Source organism: Scylla paramamosain, chromosome 13 (genome assembly GCF_035594125.1).
Source record: "Scylla paramamosain isolate STU-SP2022 chromosome 13, ASM3559412v1, whole genome shotgun sequence".
In the NCBI taxonomy this organism is placed as follows: domain Eukaryota; kingdom Metazoa; phylum Arthropoda; class Malacostraca; order Decapoda; family Portunidae; genus Scylla; species Scylla paramamosain.
Window position 1 is genome coordinate 11,092,227 of NC_087163.1, and position 21,996 is coordinate 11,114,222.

The following is a 21,996-nucleotide window of genomic DNA, read 5'->3' on the forward strand; positions in this document are numbered from 1 at the left end:
AACAATGGCCCTAATACTGATCCCTGTGGCACCCCACTAATTACATGACCCCACTCGGATTTAGAGCTATTTATTACAACTCTTGGCACCTGTTGCTTAGCCATGACCTTATCCAACCTAACATCCTTCCATCTATCCCATGTGCCCTAACCTTTCTCAGGAGCCTCTGATGGGGTACCTTGTCAAAAGCTTTACTAAAGTCCAGATATAAGATGTCATAACTATCACCATTATCTAATGCCTCATAAACTTTACTGTAAAAACTTAACAAGTTCCACAGGCAAGACTTGCCCTTCATGAAGCCATGCTGTGACTGATTTATCAAGTTATGTATGTCTAAATGCTCTCTAATGTTCCTCACTATTATTGATTCCAATATTTTACCCACAACTGAAGTTAAGCTGACAGGTCTATAATTAGATGCTATAGTTTAATCTCCTTTCTTAAAGATGGGTACTACATTAGCCTGCCTCCACATTACTGGTACCTCACCTGACTCAAGTGATTTCCTAAAGACAGAAACTAACGGCTCACTAATAACCTCTTTGCATTCCTTAAGTACTCTGGGATATATTAATTGCTGCTGTGGAAAGGAAGACTTAGTTGGAAGAGATATACGAGTATTTCACTGAAGAGGGCAAGGTTTGGCATGGAGATTTACATCCTAGCAGAGGCTGAAAGTGGGTATGTATGGGATGTTTTGCCCTATACAGGGAAAAGAACACAATATGACTGCCAAATACCAGGATTGTCAGATCAGGATGTAACCAAGCTCGGTAAGTCAACTAAAATTGTCCTTGCACTTATGAAGCCCTTACTGAATAAAGGCTATGTGCTTAGAATGGATAACTTCTAAGCATTTTAGCTCATGGAACTGATGCCATAGCACAGTAAGATTCAACAGGAAGGGACTTTCCGAGGAGGTAAAAGAAAAGAAACTGAAAAAGAAAGAGACAATCACCAGATTCAGTAACAAAGTGATGCATATGAAATGAAGGGACAAAAAGTATGTAAACATGCACAGCACAATCTATGATGATTCAATGGAAACTGTACAATCTGACAGAAAAGAAGTAATCCTTCAGTGTGCATAAAATACAAGAAACTGTACATGGGGGGAATAGATCTAATGGACCAGATGACATCTGCTCTAAGAATCACTCGCAAAGGTATTAACAAGTACTACAAGAAAATATCTCTCAGACTTATAGAAATGACTCTGCATAATTGTCATGTAATCTACAAGAGAAATGGTGGTCAGAAAAAAACTCTTGACTTCAAGTTGCTCCTGACTGAACAGATAGTGCACACATATGGCAAAGATGTGTATTAGATAAGGAAACCTACAAGTTCAGTCACTCTTGGGCCATGCCCTACAAGACTGAGTGGAAGACATTTTCCCATAGAGACACCATCAGCTGAAGGTGACACCACAAAGAAAGTTCATAGGAGATGTACCTACTGTGCAATGCAAAAGAAAGTAAAGGGAAGTGTCTACAGCTGTGATATATGCCAAGTTTCCTTGTGCATAACTCCTTGCTTTAAGCAGAACAGCTTCCAAAGAGAGAGAGAGAGAGAGAGAGAGAGAGAGAGAGAGAGAGAGAGAGAGACAGAGAGAGAAACATCACAGAGAATAGGAAAAGAAAAAAATGTGGAACCATCTGTAATGTAACAGTTTAGTAAGGGAGGGTGGAGTTTCAGTTTATGATTTGAGTAAGAGGATTAAAGCAACACTTCTTTTAACAGAACTTGGCACAGGTGGCTGATGTGGAGTCCCAGCACCTGTAGGAGGAGCTGCAGCAGGAGAAGGCTGTCAATGATGAGCTGGAGACTCAGCTCAAATACCATGAGGCAGCTCTTCAAGAATTCCTCTAGTACCATTACAAAGAAGTAACCGAGACCATGACAAGGTTCTGATAATATAATTTTAAAAATGTTACAATTGAGATGATTCCTATTATTAGGTTGACCTTTATAGGTCAGTTTTCTTGATTCACCACTCACTATGTGTTGAGTTGAAGGAGTTAGGTATTCTTTTCACTAAAAGTATGATTATTCTGTCTATTGTAGCCATTTTAATAATTCTCTTTCAAACTTTTCTTTTGAGAAACTTGAGGCAATGCACATTGTCAAGTAAAAATAGAATTACTTAAATGTTTTTGTTTCCAAAATTAAAAATATACACACCTGTATTTTTTACTTATTTATTTATTTATTTTTTTTACAGAATAAAGGATATGTCTTTACCAGCATAGGTGACTTCATACAAAATAATGAACTGTTATAGAGATGCAGCAGAGGAAGCAGATAAGGATCTCCATTCTCTCCTTGACAGAGGTGACATTGCCAAGCACAACATTAACATATCAGAGCAGGACATTCGTATTGACTATTATTCTGGTCTGCTGGCTGAGGCTAAGACTGTGCAGGAGGAGGAAGAGGAGAGGCTGCAGGAGTTGACAGCTTTCCAACAGTTCTTGGCAGCTGTCACTCCTTCACAGTCTTTAAAAGACCTGAAAAGAAAGATTCATGAGATACATGAGAAAGTCAAGGTAATGCCAAGTTAGTGGTTTTATTGGTGTTGTATACAGGATATGACTCAAATTTTACTATTTTAGAGAATAAGGATAAGGATATTGATAGGTAAATAGAAGTTAACAGAAACAAAGGCACCCACATCCATCCCACCAGGACTTCATGGTATATCAATCCTTCAAAGAACATTATTCTATATGATATACTTCTCTATTTAAAAAGCTGAAGCTTGTATTATGTTGGTGAAAACTACACTTTAAGTGCCATAAATATTTTCATGAATGTTAAGAATTTGTTGCCATTGCCTTTACCAGTAGTACATTTAAATTCAAATCCATCTAGGATGAAAAATTATACTAGAAAACTGGTTTTGGTGTAAATTTTGTTGTTTTTTGGAAATTGAATGCCTGATATGACCACCTATTTTCTAAGGAAGATCAGAGGACAGGTCTAGTCCAGACAAGGAAAGCCAAGGTGATGTGAGGACGAGTGAGCCAACAGTCAGTGCTGGGATTGGGCAGGAGGCTCTGCTGGCACTCCTGGAGGCCAGAGTGACAGACCTTTGTGCTCAGCTCAACAACACTGATCCTGGCCTGAGGGATGCTGTTTTCTTGGTAAGTTTGTTACTTTTATTTCCACATTGTATTGTTTCTTCACAGAATAAAGGCCCTGTAAAACTTGATAAAGGTGAATATACTCACTAATGAACACTGATAGAATATCCTAATGTATGTAAATTTACTTACAGAAGGAAAAGCAGAATATATGAAAGATAAGTCTTAGACACATGAAAACGGGAATATGTAACAAATGTTAAATGATTTTCAGAAGCAAGATGGTCTGCATAAAGAGTAAAAATTACCAATTTTGAATATATGAAACAGTTCAGGTATTCTTATGAAATGCATAATAGATTTAGAGATGTCTTTCTAACACTCAGAACCTCATGTGGTGATTACAGAATCATGAACAGTTCTGCTAATCTCACCTTAAGGAAGAAAAGCGTCAGGAGGCTGAGATATGGTGAGCAGAGTGGAAACAGCGGCACCTGGAGCGAGCCATGGCCAAGCCTCCTCCCAAGCCACTCTGAGGGTTGGTTGTCAGCTGGGAATTTGGTGTCACACACTGATAGTTTGTAGGGGTTGTAGTGATACCGATACCATTATACGGATCTTAAATGTGCAGCATGGTAACACAGCTAACCTATGTTCAGCAGGCCTTACTTTACAGATCATTGTGTTCATTTATTAACCATTGTGACTAGTTACACTTGGTGTGTAAATAAATGTATAACACTTAACTTATCAAGTTGTAACTCTACATATTAGGGTATTGTAAGCTGAATTTTAGAGTACACTGGCCATTGGAGTAACTGATCCAGTATAAATAAACTATTTCTGTACAAAATAATGTTGTATATTTAGCAAAACAATAATCACACCTCACATAAATATGTGTGTTTATATTCTCATGTTCAGACTTTATGTCTGTCCAAGAAGCACCAAAGGTTCTACATTTACTGTTTGTCTTAGAAATCATATTTACTTTATATTTTCAAGTATGGCTAGTGGCCTTGTGGTCCAGTAATTAAATTTGATGCAAACCATTTCATTCTAAAGCAAGTAATAAGGTAGTATTTCATCTAGATATGAGCCAGGAACAGAGCACTCTAAGGTTCCAAAGGTGCCTTTTCTTCCTAGAGGGCGCTTCAGTCTTGCTGTTCTGCCAAGGTGCTAATACTGCCATTTTTTTAAAGGGCAGCACTCAGTGGAGCTTTTGAGTATGCACCTTTTCACAAAACAGTAATAAGATGCCTGTAGATATTTTGAGTATGTGGCTACAGGACTGTAGTAGGGAAATGGGGAATAGATGGATTAAGTGAGAATGGGAAGTACTTGGTGAGCTTATGTGCAGAAAGAGGACTGTTTCTTACTAACCCCTTCTTCCAGCATAAAAATGATCCACAGGTATTCATGGAGGAGAGATGAGAGTGATAACCAGAGGAGCCTGATGGACCATGTAGCAGTGAATGGGAAATTAAAAGAAATGTTCATTGCCAGGGCAGTGAAAGGGATGCTTGATAGGTTAAGTTATGCAGTGGAAGTTAAGATGAAAATAAGAAGTAGATGGGAGTTTGGTAGGAATGTTGGTAGATGAAATTAGTACAATAGTAGCTAGTGAAAAGTTGAACTAGAAGGAATGTAGAGAAATAGAGGAGGCCTTCAAAGATAAAAGAGCATATGAGAAAATGTTACAGAAAAGTGTCCTAGAGGAAATTAAAATGAGGAAAACATAGTCTTGGAATATGAAGGAGAGAACTGCCAAGAAAAGTGATGGGGACTTGTTGAGTTTGGTAGAAATCTGTGCAAAAATTAAAATGAGTAAGTTGAGCTGAAAGAAAGTGAAGAGAGAGAGGATCTAGAGGAGTATGGAAGTGTGAGAAAAGAGAGATGGAGTTCTTGTAGGCACTAAGGAAGATGTGTGGAAAGTGCATTTTGACTGCCTGATGAATGAGATGGTAGAAGAGGTAATAATATTTATCATGGGTATTTGAGCCAGAGGAGAATGAGAGGTTATGAAGAGAAGAATTGCTAGGAAGGAGATAAAGAAAGTGACATCTAGACTAGTGTGGCAGATCTGCAGGAATGTAAACTAGTTGACCATAATACCAGTAAATATAACATATATTGTGTATTTGTTATTGTAGTATATGGGATGTTGAGTATTATGTAGAATGTTAGTAATTAGAATCCATGAATAAAATTTCATTAGTATCAACAAAGCAAACATGTAGTTTCATAATATTCATGTAACAATTATTGGATTATTTGATGAATATTTGTGTTTCACCTTCATCTCTTTAGTTTTATTATATGACTAATATATATTAATGCATTACAATATGCAACTCTCAAAAAGTTTCATAAATTTTATAAGTAACAGAAAATCCACATAAGAATTGTACTTAAAAATAATATTGTGCTTAGTTTTTATTGCAAATTTGACTAAATAAACATGTATGTTCTTTTAATGGATAGCCAATATTTAATGTCCTCAAAACTGCATGACAGCAGCACACAAACATGTTTACATTGAAATAATTAATTTCACACCACTCATAGTTGTAACCTCAGCCAAGTTAAGGTTTGGCAGAACTGCATGCATGCTGGCACACCTCCACTAACATATGTTAGTAGTCTCTACATTGCTCTACCAACTCAAGCAGTTACTGCCACATGTTGGCACATGTTTTTTCATACTTGAAGCTCTGCCATGGAAAGATTACTTTAGACACATCCAATTTTATTTGGATATATATATATATATATATATATATATATATATATATATATATATATATATATATATATATATATATATATATATATATATATATATATATATATAAAACAATGCATGTTGATTAAGACATATATTAAGCTATTTCTAGAGCAAGTTCAGTTGACAGTTCCGTGTTTTGGTCACTAATAAGGCTTTTTTTTAAGAAATAGTCAGTTTTCATACTTATCTAATTTTCACTGTATTTAGAAAATTTGTTTTTGTTTATTGTTCACTGCAATGTGATATTCTAGTTAGCGGATATGTGTACAGAAAATTTTTGAATAATAAAGTAACATTCTAAATACTTAAGTTTAGCATTTTAACTATGTCTATATTATAAAATGACAAAACACTGCAATAATAAAAAAATATAATTTTTTATTCATACAAAAATCTGCCATAAGACAAAAAGGCCACACATCACATTTTTCCCACTAATTAGCCACCAGGTCTGATATTAAATGCAAACAAATAAAAACTGTCGTGAAGTGAAGCAAATTCATTATTACTGCAGGCTGAGGACTGTCACACTTGATACCTGATATCGTAATGCTATTTCTGATCAAGTGGTCAGAAAGAAATAGTCCACACTGCTTCTCATTATAGCAAACTTTAAAAATCTATCCAAATTGATATTGAATAACTTTTCAGCTATACTCTTTAAGCTCCAAAGATAACAATTTTTCTACTGAGAAAGTACATAATCAATTAATTTGGTGGCATGACTTTACAGTAACTGAAATAGTTAGTTAGTGTCACAATGCTGATGCACAGATGTAGAAGTTACTGCCTGTTACATTTGCTGAAGGGAGTGGTTCTGCTCATGCTACAATTTCAGGTTCTTTTTGATATATGAGAGGAAGTTTTTGAACCCTCCACCATCCAACTTTTGTTTCGCCTTTTGCTGTAGTTCATCCAAAAGGTTCTCCACCACCAGATCTTTATCTTTCAACTTCTCACTAATTTTGACATAATTTTCTTCTATTCTGACTTTCTTGTTTGCTCCATACTGCAATAAAAATGGCTGGTGAGCAACTTCTTGGAAAAGTAAATAAATATAATGGTGAAACAATAATAAAAAAAAAAGAAAAAAAGATTATAAATCAAAACCAAGAGTAGAATTAAGAAAATAAAAAAAAGAAAAAAAAGAAACTTAACAAATGACAGCATTCTAAAAAAAAACAAAGAACATGGTATTAAAGATGGAAGTAAAAAAAAAAAATCATCATAAGTATAAGACCAAAATCAAGAAAATAGGAAGAAAAATCATAACAAAATAAAAAAGAAAATGACAGAAAAATAAATAAAAGTATAAGTTCGGCTGGTGTTAACTAAATCCCTCCTAGAAGCAGTCAGTAAGCATGATAGAAATTGAATTCATCCTGAAATAGTAACACATATGTTCACTCTTCTGAAATAAAAGGAAACAGTCTTCAGTATTGTGAACATAAGAATGTTATCATAATTTCAATACAATCAGAGGTTCTTGGGAAATCAGTTCAGCTGTGTTTGTTGCCATATAACTTGGTTCAAGACACTGACATTAGAAACAAGTGCAATTACAGGAGAATCTCTACAGATGGCATCATATCCTGCATTAGGTCGAACATCAAAGTAAAATTTGCTATGAAATAACTCTTTCCAAATAATATCTGCAGAACTCCAGTGAGTCACTCTGATGTATGTATCATGGAAGAAAAGGCACTAGCTGTTTTCATCACATCTAAATCCTCACCAACTGGGTAGTGATAGTATTCCCACAAGCTTCATGCTACAAACAGGACAGCAAGCATATCTAGTGCAATGATTAGCATATAAGTTTGCATGCCTAGCTCACCTCTAAGTAATCCTTATAAATTTTGTTGCCTTTATCCACCAACTCCTTAATACTGGCCTTGTACTGTTCACACTCCAGGTAGAAATCTATGTACTTGGTATGTTCACCTGCCTTACCACTTTCATTATCCAGTTCCACCAGGAAATCCCTGAAGACCTCCACTCCCTCAGGGTCCTACAGTTAAGTCAATGGAAAAATTATTGCACATTATATATCAGAATGCTCACATGTTACATTTTATTTCTACTCAACAACCTTACAGATCATCAATATAGTAAAAAAAAATCTCCATCTGGAAACTCTGCTTCCTTACAAGGATCAAATATAACCTGACAGCAAAATAAAACCATAGTGTTATATCAGTGGAATTTGTAGTGTGACAACATCTTTGGTGTTGACCACATTTCACTTTGCCAGCAGCAAGTGACACTCACTGCTAGCAAACCAGTGGTTGATGACCACTTCTCAGGCTGGGCAGCACCCTTAGTTGGGGAACTCATGGTTGTCACAACACCTCAGTAGACCTGACAGGGACACAAGTGAACTGTTTGTGAACTGCTATCTTACCCACAGAGGGATTTCCTATGCATGTTTATGAGACTGCATGGAGGAGCGACAGTGACAAACTGATAAATGTTAAGCTTATTATAAGAGTGACTCTGCACTATTTACACCACACATTCTATATCTACATAATATATGTAGTGCCTCACACAAGATGAAATAAGAATACTTCACTTTGAATCAGTAAAAGATAAAAGAACGTATGAAGAAAATTAATAAATCAATCCTGTTTACATTTTCATTGATTTTTTTTTTTTTTTTTTTTTATGTAGGAAGGACACTGGCCAAGGGCAACAAAAATCTAATAAAAGAAAATGCCCACTAAAATGCCAGTCCCATAAAAGGGTCAAAGCAGTGGTCAAAAATTGGTGGATAAGTGTCTTGAAACCTTCCTCTTGAAGGAATTCAAGTCATAGGAAGGTGGAAATACAGAAGCAGGCAGGGAGTTCCATAGTTTACTAGAGAAAGGGATGAATGACTGTTTACATTTTCATTGATTTTTTTTTTTTTTTTTTTTTTATGTAGGAAGGACACTGGCCAAGGGCAACAAAAATCTAATAAAAGAAAATGCCCACTAAAATGCCAGTCCCATAAAAGGGTCAAAGCAGTGGTCAAAAATTGGTGGATAAGTGTCTTGAAACCTTCCTCTTGAAGGAATTCAAGTCATAGGAAGGTGGAAATACAGAAGCAGGCAGGTAGTTCCATAGTTTACTAGAGAAAGGGATGAATGACTGAGAATACTGGTTAACTCTTGCGTTAGAGAGGTGGACAGAATAGGGGTGAGAGAAAGAAGTAAGTCTTGTGCAGTGAGGCCGCGGAAGGAGGGGAGTCATGCAGTTAGCAAGATCAGAAGAGCAGTTTGCATGAAAATAGCGGTAGAAGACAGCTAGATATGCAACATTGCAGCGGTGAGAGAGAGGCTGAAGACAGTCAGTTAGAAGAGAGGAGTTGATGAAATGAAAAGCTTTTGATTCCACCCTGTCTAGAAGAGCAGTATGAGTGGAACCCCCCCAGACATGTGAAGCATACTCCATACATGGACGGATAAGGCCCTTGTACAGAGTTAGCAGCTGGGGGGGTGAGAAAAACAGGCGGAGACGTCTCAGAACACCTAACTTCATAGAAGCTGTTTTAGCTAGAGATGAGATGTGAAGTTTCCAGTTCAGATTATAAGTAAAGGACAGACCGAGGATGTTCAGTGTAGAAGAGGGGGACAGTTGAGTGTCATTGAAGAAGAGAGGATAGTTGTCTGGAAGGTTGTGTCGAGTTGATAGATGGAGGAATTGAGTTTTTGAGGCATTGAACAATACCAAGTTTGCTCTGCCCCAATCAGAAATTTTAGAAAGATCAGAAGTCAGGCGTTCTGTGGCTTCCCTGCGTGATATGTTTACCTCCTGAAGGGTTGAACGTCTATGAAAAGACATGGAAAAGTTCAGGGTGGTATCATCAGCGTAGGAGTGGATAGGACAAGAAGTTTGGTTTAGAAGATCATTAATGAATAATAAGAAGAGAGTGGGTGATAGGACAGAACCCTGAGGAACACCACTGTTAATAGATTTAGGAGAAGAACAGTGACCGTCTACCACAGCAGCAATAGAACTGTCAGAAAGGAAACTTGAGATGAAGTTACAGAGAGAAGGATAGAAACCGTAGGAGGGTAGTTTGGAAATCAAAGCTTTGTGCCAGACTCTATCAAAAAGCTTTTGATATATCCAAGGCAACAGCAAAAGTTTCACCAAAATCTCTAAAAGAGGATGACCAAGACTCAGTAAGGAAAGCCAGAAGATCACCAGTACAGCGGCCTTGACGGAACCCATACTGGCGATCAGATAGAAGGTTGTGAAGTGATAGATGTTTAAGAATCTTCCTGTTGAGGATAGATTCAAAAACTTTAGATAAGTAGGAAATTAAAGCAATAGGACGGTAGTTTGAGGGATTAGAGCAGTCACCCTTTTTAGGAACAGGTTGAATGTAGGCAAACTTCCACCAAGAAGGAAAGGTAGATGTTGACAGACAGAGCTGAAAGAGTTTGACTAGGCAAGGTGCAAGCACGGAGGCACAGTTTCGGAGAACAATAGGAGGGACCCCATCAGGTCTATAAGCCTTCCGAGGGTTTAGACCAGCGAGGGCATGGAAAACATCATTGCGAAGAATTTTAATAGGTGGCATGAAGTAGTCAGAGGGTGGAGGAGAGGGAGGAACAAGCTCAGAATCGTCCAAGGTAGGGTTTTTAGCAAAGGTTTGAGTGAAGAGTTCAGCTTTAGAAATAGATGTAATAGCAGTGGTGCCATCTGGTTGAAGTAGAGGAGGAAAAGAAGAAGAAGCAAAGTTATTGGAGATATTTTTGGCTAGATGCCAGAATTCACGAGGGGAGTTAGATCTTGAAAGGTTTTGACATTTTCTGTTAATGAAGGAGTTTTTGGCTAGTTGGAGAACAGACTTGGCATGGTTCCGGGCAGAAATATAAAGTGCATGAGATTCTGGTGATGGAAGGCTTAAGTACCTTTTGTGGGCCAACTCTCTATCATGTATAGCACGAGAACAAGCTGTGTTAAACCAAGGTTTAGAAGGTTTAGGACGAGAAAAAGAGCGAGGAATGTATGCCTCCATGCCAGACACTATCACCTCTGTTATGCGCTCAGCACACAAAGACGGGTCTCTGACACGGAAGCAGTAGTCATTCCAAGGATAATCAGCAAAATACCTCCTCAGGTCCCCCCAACTAGCAGAGGCAAAACGCCAGAGGCACCTTCGCTTAGGGGGATCCTGAGGAGGGATTGGAGTGATAGGACAAGATAAAGATATGAGATTGTGATCGGAGGAGCCCAACGGAGAAGAAAGGGTGACAGCATAAGCAGAAGGATTAGAGGTCAGGAAAAGGTCAAGAATGTTGGGCGTATCTCCAAGACAGTCAGGAATACGAGTAGGGTGTTGCACCAATTGCTCTAGGTCATGGAGGATAGCAAAGTTGTAGGCTAGTTCACCAGGATGGTCAGTGAAGGGAGAGGAAAGCCAAAGCTGGTGGTGAACATTGAAGTCTCCAAGAATGGAGATCTCTGCAAAAGGGAAGAGGGTCAGAATGTGCTCCACTTTGGAAGTTAAGTAGTTAAAGAATTTCTTATAGTCAGAGGAGTTAGGAGAGAGGTATACAGCACAGATAAATTTAGTATGAGAGTGACTCTGTAGTTGTAGTCAGATGGTGGAAAACTCGGAAGATTCAAGAGCGTGGGCACAAGAGCAGGTTAAGTCATTGCGCACATAAACGCAGCATCCAGCTTTGGATCGAAAATGAGGATAGAGAAAGTAGGAGGGAACAGAAAAGGGGCTACTGTCAGTTGCCTCAGACACCTGAGTTTCAGTGAGGAATAGAAGATGAGGTTTAGAAGTGGTGTTCTACAGATTGAAAATTAGATCTTAGACTGCGAATGTTGCAGAAGTTAATGAAGAAAAAGTTGAGGGGGGTGTCAAGACACTTATATATTCTGGAAATGTAAACATTTCCAGAATATTCTTGAACTTTCTAGAACACAGTAGAAATATATAGAAGTATCAAGAATTTTCTAGAATCTACAATAATTTTCTAGAATAATTCAGAATATTCTAAAGTAGGTTCAAGAATATTCTAGAAAGATTGGAAACATTCTGGAAGACATTCTAGAAAGACTAAGAATATTCTAGAGAACCGGTTGACAATATAAAAGTAGGGGCTTGCAGACCACCAATCAGTTCTGCTTTGGCTGCCTAAGAAGACACATCACAAAAGGTGAAATGGCATCAAGAGGCTGCAATCATTCTTCAGATGCATTCTGCTACATATGTGGTCAATTTCATCAAGACAAGAGCAAAGAAGTTCTCTCTGACAGCATCTGGAAAAATGTGTGAGGCTTACAAAGCATATTTTGCTGTGCCAGTTGGGGACCAAGACAAGACCTGGGCACCTCATTTTTCTTGTGAACATTGTAAGAGAACACTAGAAGGTAAAATACCTGTTATTTTTTCAAGAGTAAAATCCAATTAAGAATTAAGAGTAAAAATAAAATAAGTTTAACAGAAACTCATATTGTTGATCTTTTACAGATGGTATAGAAGGGAAAACAGAACCATGAAATTTGCTACTCCTAGAATATGGCATGAACCTACTGATCACTCAACTGACTGCTTTTTCTGCATGGTGGATCCTTCCAAAATGCCGATCAAGAAAAAAATGCACCTGCTGTTTTCTATCCAGACATTCCATCTTCCATTGCACCAGTACCACATAGTGCTGATCTTCCTGTATCAGCTCCTCCAAAAAGAAGTCAACTATCAGAAGAAAGAAACAAATCAGAAGATGAGCTAAACAAAGAGGAAGACTGTGGCATCACAGATACAGCTGTAGTTAGGAGGAATCCTTACTACCCAAACCAAAGGGACGCCACATTGACCGCATCAAAGATCTTGGTTTGACAAAGTCAAATAAATGGTGAGCTTTTGACTTCAAGGCTGAAAGAACGAGATTTACTTGATGACATTGTGCAAGTGACCAGCCAAAGAAAACATCACAAACATTTCTCCAGCTTCTTTGCAAATGAGGATAGGCTATGCTACTGTAATGATTTATCAGGGTTGTTTGATGCTACTGGAATTGCTTGCAAGGCAGATAAATGGAGACTTTTCATTGACAGCTCCTCCAAAAGCATGAAAATTGCACTTCTACACAGTGGAAACAGGTATCCATCTCTGCCTCTTGCTCATTCTGTGCACCTTAAGAAGGACTGCAGCAGTGTAAAGCTTCTACTGGAAACTTTGAACTACAACAAGTATGGCTGGGAAGTTATTGGAGACTTCAAGATAGTGGCTTTCTTGATGGGACTGCAAGGAGGTTTTACCAAGAATCCCCATTTTCTTTACCTTTGGGACAGTAAAGACAGAGTAGCACATTGCCAGAGAAAGCACTGGCCTCCATGGATTGACACTACAGTAGAAGCACATAATATCAAACATGAGCCACTGGTGAATCTCAAAAGGTTTTGTTTCCTCCACCACATCAAAATGGGTCTCATGAAACAGTTTGTTACAGCTCTTGACAAAGAGTTTGCTGTCTCTTCAAGACTTCTTTCCTAAGCTTTCAGAGGCAAAGGTGAAAACTGGTTGGTATCTTCAATGGACCACAAGTAAGGAAAATTATGGAGTGCTCAGAATTTCTACAGAAGCTCACGGAAAAGGAGAAAAAAACTTGGGAGTGTTTCATTGCTGTAGTACAGGGCTTTCTTGGCAACAACAAGGTTGATAACTATATAGAACTAGTTGAAGCTTTAGTGAAAAGCTATGGTGAGACAGGCCACAGAATGTCCTTGAAGGTCCACATCCTAGATGCTCACCTTGACAACTTCAAGGAGAATATGGGAGCATATTCAGAGGAACAAGGGGAGTGCTTCCACCAAGATATAATGAACTTTGAATAGAGATATCTGGGATCCAACTGAAAACATGATGGGAGACTATATTTAGGGGCTCATGCATGAAAGTGATTTTTTATATTCACACAAATCAAGAAAAACTGTTCAATTTTAATCCTAAAAAAATTAGTTTCCTAAGTTTTAAAATGAATTTTTGTCATTTGAATGTTTTTTTGTCCAAAAATGATGAAAATGGTGAAATTTTGCTATTTTGGAGCAAAAAATCATTCTAAAAGCTAGAAAGGCAAAGTTTGACTGGAATGATGGACATTTTCTATTGTTTTGCAATGAAAAGAGTTGGAAAATAGCACTTGCTTGTCAAAGACAAAAATCATGTTACAGAGTGTAATTCAACAAAGAGCTTCTTCCATGAACATAGGAGAATCAAGATAATTAAGAGCTTCTTCCATGAACATAGGAAAATCAAGGTATTTAGGAGCTTTTCAGGCCAATAGCCTAGTCACATATGAGATCCCAAGTTCATCAACACACATGCATAAACACTGCATTATGCGCATGAACACTCCACAGGTGGTACACTATGTATAGGGTGGAAAGCCATGAACATTACATTATGTTTGCAGAGGCCTGTCTTTGATTTGTATGTAAGGGCAAGATGCATATTGGGGTTAGGCCATGAACAGTACACTAGGCTGGCCCTTACCAATACCACCAGCAATTACAGTCAGTATTCCTATCTCTGGTCATGCTCACAGGTTTACCAATCAAGCATCAAGATACAAATAAGGTCCTGTGTTATTCATAGTTCTTATGGTCAACCATAGTTAAGTCTGATATTTATTATAATTTATGACTGGTAGCCTTATGGCAGTTAGAAGTCAACTGCTAAAATGTAATACTTACAATTTGTCAAGAAATCGATCTACTCAAAATATATGAATGAAATAAGTTTCTAGAAATGTTTTCTTGGTTTTAAGGTCTTTTCCCTTTATATTACAATTTTTAGAGTACTATTGAGGGCATGGCTATTTTGTTCTAAACTTGGGATTGCTGTGTAAATAATAAATTTATGGGCTGTAGTTAATATTCTTAATTCATAGTAAGATTTCAATCTGTATTTCTTCCTAGTATATTGGCATTGTTACATTTTCTGTGAGCATCCTACTATGTGATTGATTATGCTTTTATTTTCCAACTTTCAGTAATACATGACTATTTTTCTTCATGGAATATCCATTTCAAATGCAATCTTACTAAAATGTAAGCCAGTCGAAATTTAGTGTCATCGTATCTGTTTCTTGACATCTATCAGGCCAATATTTACTTTCATTTATTAATCAGATTGAGTTATATTTCTTTAACTTTCAGAATATTCACAACATACAGTGTAGCACACATAGGTTAGTCTCACTACAAATGTTCTTTTTTTTTTTTCATATGTAATGTACAAAATAACCCATTACATCTATAGTTACCTGCCACAGTTCCACATGTTATATACTGCTGTCTGGCAATCTTCTTAAGAAACAGGGTTTAAGTGAACTATTTATTGTGAAAGAAGGTTGTGACATCTGGTAGCATACCCAATGAAATGAAATTCTTGCAGTTAGGAAGTCTTGTGAGGGACAGAAGCTCAGCTGTTTTAAAATGGTCTCCACATTAAGCAGTATTCTGTGCTAATTATGCAAGGAGCTGCCTTATAAAATCAAATCCTGTCATAAGAATAATCAGGCAGCTGTAGAGGTGTTTGTTGAAAATGTGGTTCTTCCTCCTGTTTTACACTGTCTATAATAAGGAAAAAATAAATATATAAAACATTAGTTTTATCGTTCTACGGTATTTGCTATACCCTAGGCAAAGAAGATGTGGCAATTATGAACTAGACTTTGATATCATCCTCCTTGATAAGATAAGTAGTTAGCAACCTTGTAGTGGGGAGTTCACTTATGAAGTTATGTTCAGTCCTTGGGGGGTGTAATAGTGTGAAGCAGGGACCCCAGTTAGATTAGGTTGCATTCAGTTGGGTTAGTGCCCTTCATGGCTCCAAGGAGGAGCCTAAGCCTTCCTGGTCAGCTTATGTTCTGTTACATTCAGATAGCTTAGTGTCCTTTGTGGATATGTGAGTGAACAAAGTCAATGTTCCTTTGTTTATGTATCTGTATGTACTATGTATTTCTCACTTTTGTGTCCTCAATGTTATTGTCAGGCAGCACCCATTCATTTCATAGTACTAGCTGGCAAATGCACCTAGCAGCATCAGTAGCAGATGGGCTGCTATTTCTTATGCACCAACCTTGCTCTTCTGATGCCTCTCATGTTATCTACAGCTCTTCTTCAATATACTTCCAGCCCATACCCACAGACTTTCATTAGCGACCTACAAACAATAAAACTACATGGGGCAGAGTCGTGCAAGTCCCCGGAAAGCTTATAGAGAAGAAGCAGCACCACCACACTGCTTGCAGCATGCCATTTTTTCCTCAGATTCACACCCATGAATGGCCTATACACCCTGATTACAGTGCAGTCAGTGACCATAGTGCAGTGTGTGCTAAATGTGCAGTGCAGTGCAGTGACTACAATGCTCAGTGAGTGTAGTGAGCTGGCAGTGTGTATTGTCGTTGTGTCATGTATAGGCGTGAGCAGGATGGACTTTTGTTTCCCACCAGTTCTTAGGGAGGCAAGCCAAAACCTCGACATGCATTGAGGCTGCAGTTCTGACTCCCCAGAGTTGCCAGGTCATGGACTGTGTTCCTACAGAATCCTGTCCCCAAAATAAGCCCAAAGACATAAAACAGTGGAAAAAACAGCACAAAACTTGAACCATCAGAAGTGTATATATTTGATACTCAAGATGACTGGCAGAGGTATAACATAAAGGGAAAACATATTTGCCATGTAATGTACCTTTTTTTAACCAACTACATTAGGTATGTATGGTATGGGTTCCGTCAAGGCCGCTCTACTGGTGATCTTCTGGCTTTCCTTACTGAGTCTTGGTCATCCTCTTTTAGAGATTTTGGTGAAACTTTTGCTGTTGCCTTGAACATATCAAAAGCTTTTGATAGAGTCTGGCACAAAGCTTTGATTTCCAAACTACCCTCCTATGGCTTCTATCCTTCTCTCTGTAACTTCATCTCAAGTTTCCTTTCTGACCGTTCTATTGCTGCTGTGGTAGACGGTCACTGTTCTTCTCCTAAATCTATTAACAGTGGTATTCCTCAGGGTTCTGTCCTGTCACCCACTCTCTTCTTATTATTCATTAATGATCTTCTAAACCAAACTTCTTGTCCTATCCACTCCTACGCTGATGATACCACCCTGCACTTTTCCACGTCTTTTCATAGACGTCCAACCCTTCAGGAAGTAAACATATCATGCAGGGAAGCCACAGAACGCTTGACTTCTGATCTTTCTAAAATTTCTGATTGGGGCAGAGCAAACTTGGTATTGTTCAATGCCTCAAAATCTCAATTCCTCCATCTATCAACTCAACACAACCTTCCAGACAACTAACCCCTTGTCTTCAATGACACTTAACTGTCCCCCTCTTCTACACTTAACATCCTTGGTCTGTCCTTTACTTATAATCTGAACTGAAAACTTCACATTTCATCTCTAGCTAAAACAGCTTCTATGAAGTTAGGCGTTCTGAGACATCTCCGCCAGTTTTTCTCACCCCCCCAGCTGCTAACTCTGTATAAGGGCCTTATCCATCCATGTATGGAGTATGCTTCACATGTCCGGGGGGGGGGGGGGGGTTCCACTGATACTGTTCTTCTAGACAGGATGGAATCAAAAACTTTTCGTCTCATCAACTCCTCTCCTCTAACTGTCTCCAGCCTCTCTCTCACTACCGCAAAGTTGCATCTCTTGCTGTCTTCTACTGCTATTTTCATGCTAACTGCTCTTCTGATCTTGCTAACTGCATGCTTCCCCTCCTCCCGCAGCCTCGCTGCACAAGACTTTCTTCTCTCTCTCACCCCTATTCTGTCCACCTCTCTAACGCAAGAGCTAACCAGAATTCTCAATCATTCATCCCTTTCTCTGGTAAACTCTGGAACTCCCTGCTTGCTTCTGTATTTCCACCTTCCTATGACTTGAATTCCTTCAAGAGGGAGGTTTCAACACACTTATCCTTCAATTTTTGACGACCACTTTGGACCCTTTTATGGGACTGGCATTTCAGTGGGCATTTTTTTTATTGGATTTTTGTTGCCCTTGGTCAGTGTCCCTCCTACATAGAAAAAAAAAAAAAAGAAAAAAAGAAAAAAGAAAAAAGGTACAGTAAAATCCCTCTCATCCAGCATTCAAGTATCCGGCACATTTTTCCCTGAGCCTTAAAATCAATAAAAAATCAATGTGTACTCATAAAATCGATTAAAATTCCCGCGCGAGGCATACTTTGTCCCCTCGCCACCAGAGCGCACTGCTTTGTGCCACCCGCGGCCCACTGCACTGTGTTTACTCAGTGACTCAGTCCCGCGTGTGCACTGTTTATCGTCTGACGCCTTCATCATGCCTAAAGTTGTAGAAAAGAGGAAGCGTGTTGTGCTTACACTTAAGCAGCTGATCAGATCAGCTGATCTTTGTTATGGTAAGATGCGTGAGTGTAGGGTGGTGATTGTGGACATAATTTCACTTCTATTCAAGTATCCGGCAATATTCAAGTATCCAGCATGTCGGCGGTCCCGTTGATGCCAGATAAGAGGGATTTTACTGTATACATAATTCATACTTACAAGTTACATTTAACACTTGGCTTTTTTTTTTTCAGTACATTACTAAGCTACATCTGGTAACTTGACATGCTCATGGCCATCAGTGTTACTGTTAATATCCATCGTCAGGAGGGAGAGCATTTCCTTTCTTGGTTTGAAGTCATTGCAACACGTCATTTCTGTACATGAATGCACATACATACCGTGTGTTGTCCAAACTCGTGTGTTGCATCCTATTCCTAAGTTTATTTTTTATGAAATTCATTTGAGAGAAAACCTGTTTAACAGAGACATTGTTGATAGGCAGTGCAAGCACTGAGAGAGTACTGTCCTACCCCCTTAAAATCCCTCTCCCCTGAGGCATCCTGGTGGCTGTGAACAGTCATCCAGAATTTTTCAGTGTCATCTAATACAAATCTGGGCCAGATGACAGTCACAAGTCTTTGCCAGTAGCCATCCAGCTGGCTGATATCCCCTAAAACTTTCGGAAGGAATGTCAGCTCTGAGGAGAGGTTGAATGAGGACTTAAAAGGCATACACCCAACATTCTGATCTTTTCCTAACCTCTAATCCTTCTGCTTATGCTGTTATCTTCTCTTCTTCATTGAGCTCCTCTAATCACAATCTCATATCTGTACCTTGTCCTATCACTCCAATCCCTCCTCAGGAAACCCCTAAGTGGAGATGCCTCTGGCGTTTTGCCTCTGCTAGTTGGGGGGACATGAGGAGGTATTTTGTTGATTTTTCTTGGAATGACTACTGTTTCTGTGTCAGAGATCCATATCTGTGTGCTGGGCACATAACAGAGGTGACAGTGTCTGGCATGGAGGCATACATTCCTCACTCTTTTCCTTGACCTAAACCTTCCAAACCTTGGTTTAACACAGCCTGTTCTCATGCTATACATGACAAAGAGATGGACCACAAAAGGTAATTAAGCCTTTCATCACCAGAATCTCATGAACTATATATTTCTGCCCAGAACCATGCCAAGTCTGTTTTCCAACCAGCCAAAAACCCCTTCATTAAGAGTGTGTCAAAATCTTTCTAGATCTCACTCTCCTTGTGACTTCTGGCACCTAGCCAAAAGCATCTCCAATAACTTTGCTGTCTCTTCTTTCCTCCTTTATTTCAACCAGATGGCACCACTGCTATCACATGTCTCTAAAGATGAGTACTTCACTCAAATCTTTGTTTTGGAACCTTGGATGATTCAGGGCTTGTTCCTCCCACTCCTCCACCCTCTGACTACTTCATGCAACCTTTTAAAATTCTTTGCAGTGATGTTTTCCATGCCCTTGTTGACCTAAACAATCAGAAGGTTTATGGACCTGATGGGGTCCCTCCTATTGTTCTCAAAAACTGCCTCTATGCTTGTACCTTGCCTAATTGCCTTGTTTAATATGGTAAACTATGATGCTTTGTATCACTCAGCAAGATGTCACATCTTAAGTTGCTACCTGACACAGGAGTGTCATTGTGAATGGCACCTGTCACCTGGAGATGCTGCAGATTCCTAGGTCCAGTCTCCAGCCCCTACCTGCCACAACTATACTCACTGCCAACAGCTCAAGGATGTCTTCTGCCTTGGGATGGTTCCAGGCTACCCTGCAGCTTGGCAATTACTCCTGCAATACCAAGATCTAGGCACATGAGGGTGTATAGACTCCACTACTCTTATTTGGCCACTGTCAGGAGTTGGCTGTTATATTTCCTGACTTCCCCAAACCCATCCTTGCCATTGCACATGTTAACAGGTGTGCAGAATCACCCCTATGCTCCATGTCATCACTTCTACTGCACAAGTTTTTTATCAGGGTGTTTGATGATGTGCTGGTGTTGAAGTTGGATCTTCACACAGCCCCACTCAAGACAATGTTGGGTCCTCCTAAGAGAATACACCTGAAGGATGATGCTGTTCCATTCACAGTTCACACACTTAGGTCAATCTCCTTCACTTTCCAGAGCCAAGTGAAGGAGGAGATCGACTTGATGGTCAGGCAAGGCATTATTGCACTTTCAGGGGATGAGCCATCTGAATGGTGCCACCCCATGGTGGCACAGCGGTATACACATCATGATGGACTTGACTAAGCTTAACAGTTAAGTGTCATGCTCTGCACAGCCTTCTCCTACACCATTCTCTGGCATTCATAGTGTCACACTATCGGCCAAGTTCTTCACCACAGTGGATGCTTTACACAGATACTGGCAAATTGAACTCACCAAAGAAGACCAACACTTCACCACCTTCATCACACCTTTTGGATGCTTCAAACACTGCAGAGACTCATACAGGCTGCTACAGGTGATGCCTGTACTGCACTTTCAGGGGATGAGCCATCTGAATGGTGCCACCCCATGGTGGCACAGCGGTATACACATCATGATGGACTTGACTAAGCTTAACAGTTAAGTGTCATGCTCTGCACAGCCTTCTCCTACACCATTCTCTGGCATTCATAGTGTCACACTATCGGCCAAGTTCTTCACCACAGTGGATGCTTTACACAGATACTGGCAAATTGAACTCACCAAAGAAGACCAGCACTTCACCACCTTCATCACACCTTTTGGATGCTTCAAACACTGCAGAGACTCATACAGGCTGCTACAGGCGATGCCTTATGTTTATGTGGCAATATAGCTCTGCAAGGCATTGAGAACTGCACTAAGGTGGTGGATGACATACTCTTGTTTGACAAGGATTTCCAGAAACACCTACGGAGGATTCACCAGTTGCTGACCAGGTGCAGAGAACACAGCATCACACTAAACAGGGACAAGTTCATAGTGGTCACTCCTAGTGTCAACTTCTGATGGCATCTCTGCAGATCTGAATATGGTTGCAGCTATCCATGATTTCTGAGACCAGCAAACCTGACAGATCTTCACTCATTCATGGGTCTAGTAAACCAGCTGGCAGATTTCACCCCAGACATCACCACAGTAGCCCAGCCCCTATGCCCTCTGATGAGCCCCAAGCGTTCATTCACCTTGGCTCCCAACCACAACAAGGCTTTCAAGAGCATCAAGGAAGCTCTGCTGACACCATCTGTATTGGTGCCCTTCAACCCATCCTTGCCCAATGTGCTGCAAACAGATGCCTCACGCCTCTACAGAATTGGGTATGCCCTCTTCCAGGACCACGGCCAGGGATGGTTGTGTCTAGTCCAATGTAGCTCTCACTTCCTGATGAATGCCAAGACCCATTATGCCACCATAGAGCTGGAGTTACTGGCTGTTGCCTGGGCCACTTCCAAGTGCAGACTTTATCTGTTTAGTCTGCCCAACTTCATCCTGATGATTGATCATCATTCACTGATCCTGGTTCTCAACTTTTACACACTGGAAGCAATTGAGAATCTCCACCTTCAATGTTTGAAAAAGAAAGTTTCACCTTATATCTTCACAGCTGAGTGGCATGCTGGGAAACAGCTGTGCATCCTTGACACACTTGCCCAAGTTTTCTGTCCCACCCCTGAAGATGAGACAGGTTGTGAGGTGGTTGCAGCTTTGGTGTATATGCTTACCTGCAACACTGTCACAGTGGATGAGTCATTACCTCTCATGGACACTGACATGATTTTACAGGAGC

General features: G+C 39.5%; 2 protein-coding genes across 6 annotated transcripts in view; one reads left to right on the forward strand and one right to left on the reverse strand.

The window, feature by feature from the left end:
• LOC135106429 (uncharacterized) overlaps positions 1-1,910 on the forward strand; it is a 58,276-nt gene extending 56,366 nt beyond the window's left edge. For both annotated transcript variants that reach the window (XR_010271291.1, XM_064015436.1), the window contains exon 2: positions 1,747-1,910. Coding sequence is in view for 1 of the 2 variants with exons in the window: in XM_064015436.1 (XP_063871506.1) it covers positions 1,747-1,894 (148 nt within the window). In the remaining variant the exon portion in view is untranslated. The remainder of the gene's footprint in view (positions 1-1,746) is intronic.
• Positions 1,911-3,627: 1,717 nt separating this feature from the next.
• LOC135106431 (mpv17-like protein 2) overlaps positions 3,628-21,996 on the reverse strand; it is an 84,429-nt gene continuing 66,060 nt past the window's right edge. For 3 of the 4 annotated variants that reach the window (XR_010271301.1, XR_010271294.1, XR_010271295.1), the window contains exon 6: positions 3,628-6,886. The gene's annotated coding sequence lies outside the window, so the exon portion shown is untranslated. Of the gene's footprint in view, positions 6,887-7,714; positions 7,889-21,996 lie in introns of all 4 variants that reach the window. The other variant, XR_010271296.1, reaches the window with a different exon arrangement.